This window comes from Platalea leucorodia (assembly GCF_965183815.1).
Source record: "Platalea leucorodia genome assembly, chromosome: 3".
Taxonomy (NCBI): domain Eukaryota; kingdom Metazoa; phylum Chordata; class Aves; order Pelecaniformes; family Threskiornithidae; genus Platalea; species Platalea leucorodia.
Window position 1 is genome coordinate 126,264,050 of NC_138825.1, and position 12,861 is coordinate 126,276,910.

General features: G+C 54.0%; 1 protein-coding gene across 1 annotated transcript in view; it reads left to right on the top strand.

Annotated features, from left to right (window-relative positions):
* The first annotated feature begins 5,455 nt into the window (after positions 1–5,455).
* Positions 5,456–12,861, top strand: part of ELP3 (elongator acetyltransferase complex subunit 3) — a 99,280-nt gene continuing 91,874 nt past the window's right edge. Inside the window, exons 1-4 of the mRNA XM_082306682.1 lie at positions 5,456–5,553; positions 7,925–8,024; positions 8,910–9,048; positions 12,033–12,103. Of these exons, the coding sequence (XP_082162808.1) occupies positions 5,535–5,553; positions 7,925–8,024; positions 8,910–9,048; positions 12,033–12,103 (329 nt within the window). The 5' untranslated portion in view covers positions 5,456–5,534. The remainder of the gene's footprint in view (positions 5,554–7,924; positions 8,025–8,909; positions 9,049–12,032; positions 12,104–12,861) is intronic.

Consider the following 12,861-nt stretch of genomic DNA (forward strand, 5'->3'; position numbering starts at 1 on the left):
ATGGAGAGAAAAGACACAGAGAGACAAGAGTGTCCGTCACCTGCCTCTGCCACTGAGCTGCTGGCGGGCCTCAGGCAAGCCGTGTCACCGCCTGCGCCCCGGGCTGCTGATCTGCAGAGGCAGATGGTTATTTACCCGCCTTTATAGTGCGCTTCCAGATACGCTGATAAGAAATTGCTAAACAAGTACAGAGGAAGGTTGTTATGCCTTCGCCCTTCCTCGTAGATGCGCATTTCCCTGCACTGCTTGGTAGTTCCAGATCCTGCACAGCTCTGATGAGCCACAGCCTTTGATTAAAGAATTGAAAGTACCTTTTAAACCCCAGAGGCCAATGAATCAGCACTGCTGCATCGGAATTCCACCAGTACAAGCAAGATCAGAATGTGAGCCCTAGGCTACAGCCCTGCTCAGATGTGGGGAACAAACCCAAACACGCCAGCTGCCCTCTTACCCAAACTTTACCATCCGTTTCTGCCCAAAACTCCACCTGCATTTACCCGGTGTTCCTTGCCGGGAGCAATGGCAGAGTTTGGTACTGTAGTTTGGCTTTGTAGCCAAAATGAAGTTTTCCTAATTATTGCTCTTCTGAGCTAAAGAAACACAAACTTGGAAAAAGGAATATGTGTAACTGAGGTTGATGGGAGTTGCAGGTGGGAGCACAGCTGGATTAAAACTGAGTATTTTTGGAAACGGCCAACTTGTGTGGCGAGATGGAAGAGGAGTGAACGTGAGCTGTTGCCAGGGAAGTAAAAGCATTCAGAGAGCCAAGTCTCAGCAGCGGCGTTAGGGTTATAATAGGTTAAAGGACGGTTACCGGAGAGCGTGGAGACCTTGCGGCAAAGGGAAAGCAGCTAATGATAGGAGCTAAGCGCACGATAAAAAGTTGCTGTAATAGGTGGATGAAGCTGATAACGAACGGAGAGCACAGCTCAGCTCACGTAAGGAAGGGCTGAGGGGCTGAGGAGGCAGTGGCACGGTGCGTAGGGTTGTGTTTAGGGGGTGTGGATTAAGGGGAGGGACGGGGGGTATGGGAATTGGTTTGAAATCAGTCGTCTTGTCCCTGCTGGCAAGGGACTGATGGCCTTACCGTGCGCCTAGCACGGGCACCCTCCCTGTCCTGTGCTCCGTGCCATCCCCAACAACACACAAAGACATCTTCTAGATGGATGCTGCATTGGGGCTGCACCACCAAATAATTCAGGGGAAGGAACTGCTTTCATACCCCAGCCAGCCCAAAGCTGGACACACAAACAACCCCTGACCGCATGGGTGCGTCTGAAATGTCCCTTCCTGCACAGCAGCTGCTGCAGTAGGTTTGAGAAAGGCGATGGCAGGAGATGGATGTGTGGATAGATGCTTTGTAGCTGTTTGCACAGCCCGTATCCCGATCACAGCCACTCTCCAAACCACTGATAAATTGCTGGTTGGCACAGAATGCTTGGGAGACCCCCGGGGAGGTAAAATCACGGGTATAGACAGGTCCAGACATTGCAGGATACTCCCAGCACATCCTGTAGGAAGGAACCTAATTCAGCTCTCCAGAAAGCCCCGAAGGCAGGAGAAAGGTAGCAATGGGAGGAGATGGTCTAAACCATGTTTTCAACCTGTTCCATCCTGGGATCTGGCTTTGTAGAGGCAGGATGCTGCCAAACCCACCCAGCAAGGTGGGGAAGGCAGGACGGTCTCGCAAGACGTGCACACAGACATACACCCTCGTACCAGCCGCCTGCCAGGCTGCTCGTGCTGACCTCGGGCACCAGAGCAGGCACCGGCTGCTTCCTAAACCAACCCACGCAGTGGGAACAGCCGACCTGCGGCTCCTTCCCTGCAAACCCTGCTGACCCTTCGGTCCCCAGGCACACACCAGCTCATCAACGTGATGCCAAAAATCTTCAGGTCCGCCCCCAGATCAGGAGGTTTTCAAAGAAAGGTTTTTACCAGCCCACAAATCACAAGAGCGGGTCACTTGGCGATTGCCAGCATCTCTCTTAATTTTTGTCTGTCATTTGGTGGTTTTTGGTTTTTTTTTTTTTCTTTTTAATGACCTGTTTTTCCTTGCTGCCTGTTCTCTCCTCCTCTGCAGTCCTGTTTTCTTATCCAGGCAGCCTCTCCCCTCTGCTCGCTGCTAGGTTCAGATTACTCACAAAGAGATCCACCAGAATCTAGCGTTGAGCAGGGTGCCATCAGCAAGGAGAGGCAGGAGCTGGTGGCACCAGCGAGGCGCTGGCTAACAGCAACAAACAAATATATGGGGACAGGCTTTTTAGCAGGGCCTGCGGCGACAGGACACGGGGGAATGGTTTTAAACTGAAAGAGGGGAGATTCAGACTGGACAGAAGGAAGAAATTGTTTGTGCTGAGGGTGGTGAGGCACTGGCCCAGGTTGCCCAGAGCGGTGGGAGATGCCCCATCCCTGGCCACATTCAAGGCCAGGTTGGACGGGGCTCTGAGCACCCTGGTCTGGGTGAAGATGTCCCTGCCCATGGCAGGGGTGGGACTGGGTGGCCTTTGGAGGTCCCTTCCATCCCAAAGCATTCGGTGATTCTATGATATTGTAGCAGCCTTCCAGTACCTGAAGGGACTCTACAAGAAAGCTGGAGAGGGACTTTTTACAAGGGAGCATAGTGATAGGACAAGGGGGAATGGCTTTAAACTGAAAGAGGGGAGATTTAGGTTAGATGTAAGGAAGAAATTCTTCACCATGAGGGTGGTCAGGCGCTGGAACAGGCTGCCCAGAGAAGCTGTGGATGCCCCATCCCTGGAAGTGTTGAAGGCCAGGCTGGATGGGGCTCTGAGCACCCTGGTCTGGTGGAAGGTGTCTGCCCATGGCAGGGGGTTGGAACTAGATGATCTTTAAGGCCCCTTCCAACCCAACCCATTCTGTGATTCTATGATAAAAGCAGGTAGTTCCCCACGCGAGGCCAAATTCAGCCGTGAAACTCCCTGCCTGGAGAAGTTGTAGGTGTTGAAGCTCACGTGGGCTCTAGAAGTCACTGGAGATGCACGGAAGGATCTCAAGGTCATTTAATCTGATTGTAGGAGAATTAAGGCTGGAAGGGACCCCAGGAGGTCTGTGGTCCAACCTCCTGCTCTCAGCAGGGTCAGCCCTGGGATCAGCCCAGGTTGCTCAGGGCTTTATCCAGCTGGGTCTTCAAATCCTCCAAAGCAGATGACACAACCGCAATGGGCAGCCCGCTCCGACACTTGGCTGGCCTGGTGACGAAAAAGTTTCTCCTGACACCCATTTTGAACCTCTCTCCTTAGAACTTAATGCCCGTTACCTCCCGCCCTCCCACCACAGGCCACCGTGAAGACGTAACCTCCATGGAGGTGCTGGGGGCGGCTGTGGGGAGCCCCAAAGCCCACCCTTTCCCGGCTGAGGGAGCCCCCTCCCTCAGCCTCTCCCCACAGGGAACAACCAGTTTCCACCATCCCCAGCTCTCCCCTTTCTCCATCATTTATCAGCAGTCCTGGTCAACCAGGGAGGTCCCAGCTAACTGGAAGCTAGCAAATGTGACACCCGTCTACAAGAAGGGTCGGAAGGAGGATCCGGGGAACTACAGGCCTGTCAGACTGACCTCGGTGCTGGGAAAGGTCATGGAGCAGATCATCCTGAGTGCCATTATGCAGCACGTGCGGGACAACTGGGGGATCAGGCCCAGTCAGCATGGGTTTATGAAAGGGAGATCCTGCTTCACTAACCTGGTCTCCTTCCATGACAAGGTGACCTGCTTACTGGATGAGGGAAAGGCTGTGGATGTTGTCTACTTGGGCTTTAATGAGGCCTTTGACACCATTTCCCACAGCGTTCTCCTGGAGAAGCCGGCTGCTCAGGGCTTGGATAAGTGCACTCTGCGCTGGGTAAAAACCTGGCTGGCGGCGGGGCCCAGGGAGCGGTGGTGAATGGAGCCAAACCCAGCTGGCGGCCGGTCACCAGTGCTGTTCCCCAGGGCTCAGTGCTGGGGCCGGTCCTGTTCAATAGCTTCATCGATGATCGGGAGGAGGGGATGGAGGGCACCCTCAGCCAGTTTGCAGGGGACACCCAGTCGGGCGGGAGCGTTGGTCTGCTGGGGGGCAGGAGGCTCTGCAGAGGGCCCTGGCCAGGCCGGGGCGATGGGCCCAGGCCCCGGGGTGAGGGGCAGCAAGGCTCAGGGCCGGGTCCTGCCCTGGGGGCACAGCAACCCCAGGCACCGCTGCAGGCGTGGGGAGGAGCGGCTGGGAGCTGCCCGGCGGGAAAGGGCCTGGGGGTGCTGGTCGACAGCCGCTGGACACGAGCCAGCAGGGTGCCCAGGTGGCCAAGAGGGCCCAGGGCACCCTGGCTTGTGTCAGGAACGGTGTGGCCAGCAGGAGCAGGGCAGGGATCGTCCCCCTGCGCTGGGCACTGGGGAGGCCGCCCCTCGAATGCTGTGCTCAGCGCTGGGCCCCGCACCCCAAGGCGGCCATGGAGGGGCTGGAGCGTGGCCAGAGCAGGGCAGCGAGGCTGGGGCAGGGGCTGGAGCACAAGGCTGGGGAGGAGCGGCTGGGGGAGCTGGGGGGGCTCAGCCTGGAGAAGAGGAGGCTGAGGGGAGCCCTCATCGCTCTCTGCAACGGCCTGAAAGGAGGCTGGAGCCGGGGGGGTCGGTCTCTGCTCCCCAGGAACAAGCGATGGGACGAGAGGGAACGGCCTCAAGCTGCGCCAGGGCAGGGTTGGGTTGGGTATTGGGAAAAACTCCTTCCCCCAAAGGGCTGTCAGGCCCTGGCCCAGGCTGCCCAGGGCAGGGGCTGAGTCCCCATCCCTGGGGGGATTTAAAAGCCGGGGAGATGTGGTGCTGAGGGACATGGTTTAGTGGTGGGCTTGGCAGTGCTGGGTTAAGGGTTGGACTCGATGACCTTAAGGGTCTTTTCCAACCTAAACGATTCCATGATTCTATGATTCTCCTCCCCAGCAGCCCGCCGGCACCTCTCCAGGACGGACTTTTAGCCTTTTGTGAGGAAAATCCACCTCGTTTCCCCCTCCTCCCGTCGATACTTTGCTACCATCTAGCGCTGAAGAGGCGCAGGGCCCGACAGCCGGCGGGACACACACACACACACAGACACACACACCCAGACACACACACACCCCTCTCATGGGGGGATCGGCCCTCCCCAGTGGCGGTGCGGCGATACCGATCGATATGGAGCACTTTAAGAGCGGACACGATGAGGGGGGAGCGGCGGGGACGCCCCGCACACGCGTGGGGGTCCCCCGCGGGAGAGGCCCCGCTCAGGCAGCGCTGCCGCGCCCCCGCCCCCCCCGCGCGGCCGCTGCCCCCCGGCACCACGGCGCCCCCCAGCGGCGGGCGGAGGCACCGCTCCGCCCCGCCCGCGATGTGCGCATGTGCGGCACGGCGACACCGCCCACCCCCCGCCCCGCGCCGTTCTCCTGTCGCTTTCCGGCAGCGCGGCGGGACGTTGCGACGTTTTCACGACGGCGTTTGTCGAGGGGCGGTGTCGCTTCACGGCAGGAGGCGCTGGCCTGGCCCGTGAGGGAGCTGCTGAGCGGCCGCCGCCAGCATGAAGCAGAAACGGAAAGGTACGGGGGTGCGAGGGGACGGCGGGGCCGGGGAGGGCGGCAGGGGGGCCCTGCTCCTCTCTCAGGAGCTGGGGGCAGTGGGGCAGGGCTTTGCCGCCTTCCCTGGCCCTGTGTGGAAGGGGGGACTGAGGAGCAACGCTTTACCCTGTCTTTGGGCACGGCGGGGGCTCTGTGGGACGGGGCTCCTCATGCTCCTCCTGGTCGACAGCCGCTGGACACGAGCCAGCAGGGTGCCCAGGTGGCCAAGAGGGCCCAGGGCACCCTGGCTTGTGTCAGGAACGGTGTGGCCAGCAGGAGCAGGGCAGGGATGGTCCCCCTGTGCTGGGCACTGGGGAGGCCGCCCCTCGAATGCTGTGCTCAGCGCTGGGCCCCGCACCCCAAGGCGGCCATGGAGGGGCTGGAGCGTGGCCAGAGCAGGGCAGCGAGGCTGGGGCAGGGGCTGGAGCACAAGGCTGGGGAGGGGCGGCTGGGGGAGCTGGGGGGGCTCAGCCTGGAGAAGAGGAGGCTGAGGGGAGCCCTCCTCGCTCTCTGCAACGGCCTGAAAGGAGGCTGGAGCCGGGGGGGTCGGTCTCTGCTCCCCAGGAACAAGCGATGGGACGAGAGGGAACGGCCTCAAGCTGCGCCAGGGCAGGGTTGGGTTGGGTATTGGGAAAAACTTCTTCCCCCAAAGGGCTGTCAGGCCCTGGCCCAGGCTGCCCAGGGCAGGGGCTGAGTCCCCATCTCTGGGGGGATTTAAAAGCTGGGGAGATGTGGTGCTGAGGGACATGGTTTAGTGGTGGGCTTGGCAGTGCTGGGTTAACGGTTGGACTCGATGACCTTAAGGGTCTTTTCCAACCTAAACGATTCTATGATTCTATGCTTCCCTCGGCCCTGTGGGGTGGGAGCTGTGGGGTGGCAGGGCTTTGCCACCTCCTCTAACGCCGTGTGTGTGTGTGGAGTGGGAAAACTAGGCAAGACCCTGCTCTCCTCCCTCCATGTTCTTTTGGAGGTGGGTGAAGGGCCAGCCCCGACCTTGCTTGAGAGTTGGAGTGACTTTGCACCCATCTGTGAGCCACCCGTTTTCTCTCCCCACTGTGGAATTGGGTGCTGTCACTGGGAGGCAGAGTCTTTGCACCCATGTGGGTGCTCAGGATTTTCCCTTACTCCTGAGTGTCAGATGCAGAATGGGGTGCTGGGGGGAGTCCGGGTGTCGCTGGGTTTTTCCCTCATGGCAAAGGGAAAAAAAAAAAAGAACGGGAAAGGATATAGAGCAGCGAAGATGATGCAGGGCAGCGCGGGACAAGCAGTGCTATGGTCTGTCCCACAAAACTACCTGCAGAGAGGGACCAGATGGGAGCACCGCTGCGGTGCTTCTCCCGGGTGGGTGTAAATGCTGCCGGATTTCGGAACAGCTGGCACGGACAAAAGCTTGTTGGAGCGGTTGTACACGCAGCTGTGTCCCTGCTGCTGGGGTTTGTGACCAGTTTGGGGTGTACGTGTCGTGGTTTATCCCCAGCCAGCAACCGAGCCCCACCCAGCCGCTCACTTGCTCCCCACCCCGGTGGGATGGGGAGAGAATCAGAAGAGTAAAAGTGAGAAAACTCATGGGTTGAGATAAGAACAGTTTAATAATTGAAATAAAGTAAAATAGTAGTAGTAATAGTAGTAGTAATAATATTATACAAAGGAATGCACGATGCAGTTGCTCACCACCCGCTGACCGATGCCCAGCCTGTCCCGGAGCAGTGCTCCCCCCCTCCCAGCCAATTCCTCCCAGTTTCTATACTGGGCATGATGCCTTATGGTATGGAATGGCCCTTGGGCCAGCCTGGGTCAGCCCCCCTGGCTGTGCCCCCTCCCAGCTCCTTGTGCACCGGGCAGAGCACGGGAAGATGAAAAGTCCTTAACTGGTGTAGCAACAACTAAAACACCAGTGCGTTATCAACATTATTCTCATCCTAAACCCAAAACACAGCACTGTACCAGCTACCAGGAAGAAAACTAACTCTATCCCAGCCAAAACCAGGACAGTGTATTTTACTGTCCCACCACTTGCTGGCATAGACGGAGCTGCACAAGGTGAAATCCATGCACGTTGTTGTTAGGAAGCATGGATGAATCTCTTAATAGCAATGCTCCTCTTCACCCAAAGCTGGTATGGAAGAAATGTAAGCGATGCATACAGCCTATACGGTGCAAACCCTCGTTGCAGCATGGGGTGGGATTTGCAATGCTGCAAATCAAGAGCAAGACTCAGTGGCAAAATTCCCTCTGTAGGCAACAATTGTAGAAAATATTAAAAATGAATTACAGAGCCAATGCGCCTTGATTGTCACAAGCAGTTAGAAAGCACTGGTTATACAAATGGTTTGTTGTTTTGTTCTCATTTCAGGAGACCTCAGCCATGCAGAGCTGATGATGATGACGATAGCTGACATCATAAAGCAATTAATTGAGGCTCACGAGCAGGGAAAAGATGTGAATCTGAACAAGTAAGTCACCCTGGGATGGCACGGAAGAGCTGATCCACCCGTGATGAACGTGTCCTGTACAGTCTGTTTTGTTCAGGCTGTGTTTTAAAATGTTTTATTTTCACAGGCTAATGTAATTTCTCTTCCTGTCATCTGATTAAAAAATACCACCAAGATTTGTAAATTCTGTGGCGATTTGAAATCGTGCCCTGCTACTTCATTGACAGTGCTCAGAGGACAAAATGGGTTGTGTTGGTGAAAAACTCTAAGAAACTTGTCGTTGCCTTTTTGTGGTTCCACCTGTGTTCATCCTTCAGTAGTCCCAAAGTCAGTTCCATCAGGGAAAGGAGAGATTAATTTAGGGATGAAGTTTAAATCAGATTTTCTTAGCAATGTGTTATAAATGAAGTTGTTTACAGAAAGTTCTTCCTTCTTTACATACGGGGAATAATAAAACCTGAATTTCTCCTACCGTTTCTATTTATTTCATTTACATAATGTAATTGCCAGCTTTTTGCTGATGCTGGAAATAACTGACATGAATGTCTTAGAAGTTAACTCGGCTAGAGTCTGTGTCGGTAGAGGTTAATCAGGTGGAAGTCTTATGAAAAGAATTAAATCACTGAGAAGGATTAAGCCAGAGTCTGGGGGCAGTTTTCACAATGTTTTGATCAAATCATACTTAGAAGTAAAATATACAGAAACTCAAAACATTGCCAATTGTTGCATGTCAACTTTATTCGGAGTTTATTTTCGGTATCTTGGTACGCAGTGCACCTGGAAAGGGAAATTGGGAGAACCTACCTAGATCTCCATGTAACTGAACAGTAATGCGATAGCACTGCTGTGGAATATGGGTCTGCAAGTCAGAATGGAATTGTTAATTTGAGGTATTTCTGCTTTCAGGCTGAAAACCAAGACGTCAGCAAAGTACGGACTTTCAGCACAGCCGCGTTTGGTTGACATCATCGCTGCTGTTCCACCACAGTACCGCAAGGTGCTGGTACCGAAGCTGAAGGCCAAGCCTATAAGGACTGCTAGCGGGGTAAGCACGTACATCAATCTCTTCATCCACCACCGTCTTTCCCTGCTCTCATCGATAAATCATATTTAATTGTTTTCAAAGACCAGGATATTGTCTGTCCAGAAGCTTTAATGAAGATGCACTGGCTGCTCTGCCAGCTTCCAGGTTGCCTCTTCTGTGATGTTGTGCCCACAGGGCTATTGCTTTCAGAGCGTTTGGGAGAAGAGAAACAGGAGGTCTGGAGATTTTGTTTCGGTGCAGCATGTCTTGCTTTTTAGTTGCTGTAGAAACAGTGCAGATTGATCTGCAGACCCTCTCAGTGAGCAAAGGTAAAATGTTAGTATTTAACCTGTTCCTTTGAAAGGTAGTTCAGGCTGAAAGCAGGAATAGAGGTGCAGCTAACATTCAGCTATGTGTTTTTAAGCTTCCCTACTGTATGTATAGCATGCCTAAACTCAACGAAAAAAAAACCCACCAAACCAGAAACCAAAATCCCAGGAAGCGTTCAATTTTTATAACTTAAAAAAAAAAAAACAGACAAACCAAAAAACCCGAATAAAACCACAAAAAAAAAACCACCCCCAAAAAAACCCTTAACTTCTATAGCCAGAAAGAAGAAATTAAAGAATATTTCATTAAACTCTTACTCCAACTAGGATTTCTGAAAACTGGAAATGAGGTATTCCGAGTTGGGTGCCCTAAATTAGCGGACAGTAGAAAATCTTAGTGTGACTATCTCTTCTTCCCTCTGGTCCTTTTTAAAAAAGAAGATAGCATCTTACATTATGTTTGCATTTAATGTGTGAAAAGCTGTCTGAGATCAGCCTGGGAAGGAAAGGCTTCGCTCAGTTAGGTGGAGGGAAGAAGCTATTTTTATCATCTTTGGTTAATATCTTTTTGTTTCTCTTCATCTCTCCCCATTTTCATCTTCCAGGTGGTGGTTGATGTGCTTGGTGGCACACTCTCACCCTGGCGCTGTTTTAGGTGCACCTTAGATGGTCCTAGTGAATTCCTGAATGTCAGTCTGCATTTTTTCAGCACAGTAGTTAACCAGATTTGGTATAAGACACCTGGTTCTTTATAATATACTGCCAGTTGATTCTGAATTGTAAAAATATTAAATTATAGGATTCCTATTTCTTGATATATTTGTAATCATAGAATCACAGAATGGTTTGGGTGGGCAGGGACCTCCAAAGGCCACCCAGTCCCACCCCTGCCATGGGCAGGGACACCTTCACCCAGATCAGAGTGCTCAGAGCCCCGTCCAACCTGGCCTTGAATGTGGCCAGGGATGGGGCATCTCCCGCCTCTCTGGGCAACCTGTGCCAGTTAGCCACTCTCCATATTTGAAAAGTCCTGGCAGTCAGAAGTCCCTGGTGACTGGAAAAAGAGAAACATTGCACCCATTTTTAAAAGGGGTCGAAAGGAGGGCCCTGGGAACTCCCGACCTGCCAGCCTCCCCTCTGTGCCTGGGGAGATCATGGCACAGACCCTCCTAGCAGCTGTGCTAAGGTGCATGGAGGACAGGGAGGTGATTCGGGACAGCCAGCACGGCTTCACCAAGAGCAAGTCCTGCCTGACCGACCTGGTGGGCTTCAGTGGTGGAGTGACTGCATCAGTGGACAAGGGAAGAGCTACGGATGCCATCTGTCTGGACTTCTGTAAGGCCTTTGGCACAGTCCCCCACAACATCCTTCTCTCTAAATTAGAGAGATGGATTTGATGGATGGACTGTTCGGTGCATAAGGAATTGGCTGGATGGTGGCATCCAGAGGGTAGTGGTCAACGGCTCGATGTCCAGATGGAGACCAGTGACCAGTGGTGTCCCTCAGGGGTCCATACTGGGGCCAGTGCTGTTCAATATCTTCATCAGTGACGCAGACAGCGGGATCGAGCGCACCCTCAGCAGGTTTGCAGGTGACACCAGGCTGAGGGGTGCAGTCGCCACGCCTGAGGGACGGGATGGCATCCAGAGGGACCTGGGCCGGCTGGAGAGGGGGGCCCCTGTGAGCCTCATGGGGCTCAACAAGGCCAAGGGCAAGGTCCTGCACCGGGGTCGGGGCAGCCCCCGGTGTCAGCACAGGCTGGGGGATGGAGGGGTGGAGAGCAGCCCTGCCGAGAAGGACTTGGGGGTGCTGGGGGATGGAAAGCCGGCCACGAGCCGGCAACGTGCGCTGGCCACCCAGAAAGCCAAGCGTCTCCTGGGCTGCATCCCCCGCAGCGTGGGCAGCGGGGCGAGGGAGGGGATTCTGCCCCTCTGCCCCGCTCTGGGGAGACCCCCTGGAGCCCCGCGTCCAGCTCGGGGGTCCTCAGCACGGGAAGGACATGGAGCTGTGGGAGCGGGGCCAGGGGAGGCCACCAAAATGGTCAGAGGCTGGAGCAGCTCTGCTGTGGAGAAAGGCTGAGAGCTGGGGGTGCTCAGCCTGGAGAGGAGGAGGCTGCGGGCAGAGCTGATGGGGGCCTCTCCGTGCTTAACGGGGGCCTACAAGAAAGGGGGGGACAGGCTTTTTAGCAGGGCCTGCGGCGACAGGACAAGGGGGAATGGTTTTAAACTGAAAGAGGGGAGATTCAGACTGGACAGAAGGGAGAAATTGTTTGTGCTGAGGGTGGTGAGGCACTGGCCCAGGTTGCCCAGAGCGGTGGGAGATGCCCCATCCCTGGCCACATTCAAGGCCAGGTTGGACGGGGCTCTGAGCACCCTGGTCTGGGTGAAGATGTCCCTGCCCATGGCAGGGGTGGGACTGGGTGGCCTTTGGAGGTCCCTTCCATCCCAAACCCTTCTGTGATTCTATGATTCTGTGATCTCCTTATCCATTTATCCAGTGTTCTCTCCTTCAAGAGTTAATGCACAGATATTCTAGGTGGCAGACTAAGCAGAAAACATCTTTAAATAGTCTCTTGCAGATGCACATGTATACATAGCCTTCCAAGATGCACTTTATTTTAGTAACTTCAGAAGCAATTACTATAATTTCTCTCCTCTGTCACTCTGCTTCTTACAGATTGCTGTCGTGGCTGTGATGTGTAAACCACACAGGTGTCCGCACATTAACTTTACGGGCAACATATGTGTGTAAGTATGACAGTTTAGATGACCTAAGAGGTCTATTTTCCAGTATTTCTGTATAAATCTAGTATTGCAGTAGCATTGTACTGCTTCCTTTCTGCACAAGCGCAAAGTTGCAGATTGCTGATACCTGCGCGTTACGCTAAAAAGTCTACTTGGTTTCGGTTTTTCTTCGAGGAGGAAACCTTTTTGTTTCATGGGCTGAGCCCTACTTACCTTAGTAGATACACACTTCCGTGAATATAGTAACCAGGGGAATGCATTAACGATGAAATATAAGTTGTATTACTGTGGCAGGGTGCGCAGGTGCGGTGGCTGGCTACGTAAGCAGCTTGGAGAAGACTTATTACAGCAAAGAAACAGGGCTCAATCTGAGAAGTTTGAAAACCGTTGAACTGAGACCCACCTGAGGAGGTGCAGGTGTTGTCTGCCAAGACCCGCTCGGTGTGACAGTCTGGCTCTGCCTGGCGCTGGAATGAAGCGCGAGCACAGATGGAAGGGAAGGCCTCCAGCTGCCAAGAGCTCGTGGCGTTAAGGGAATAGCTTCTGAGTTGGATTTGAACTGAGAAACCCAAGCTGGGTTTACCTTGAAGTATGTTACCTCTGTTTGACTTAAGAGTCTGTGCACCTGAAATCTCATCTGTTTTTTTCCTAGCCATATCAGTTCATCTATTTCAAAACATTGCTTCTTTCCCGCCTTGTCACTCCCAAAACATCCGTGTATTTCACTACCAGCTGGCTCCATTCTTGTTTTTGCATGAGCA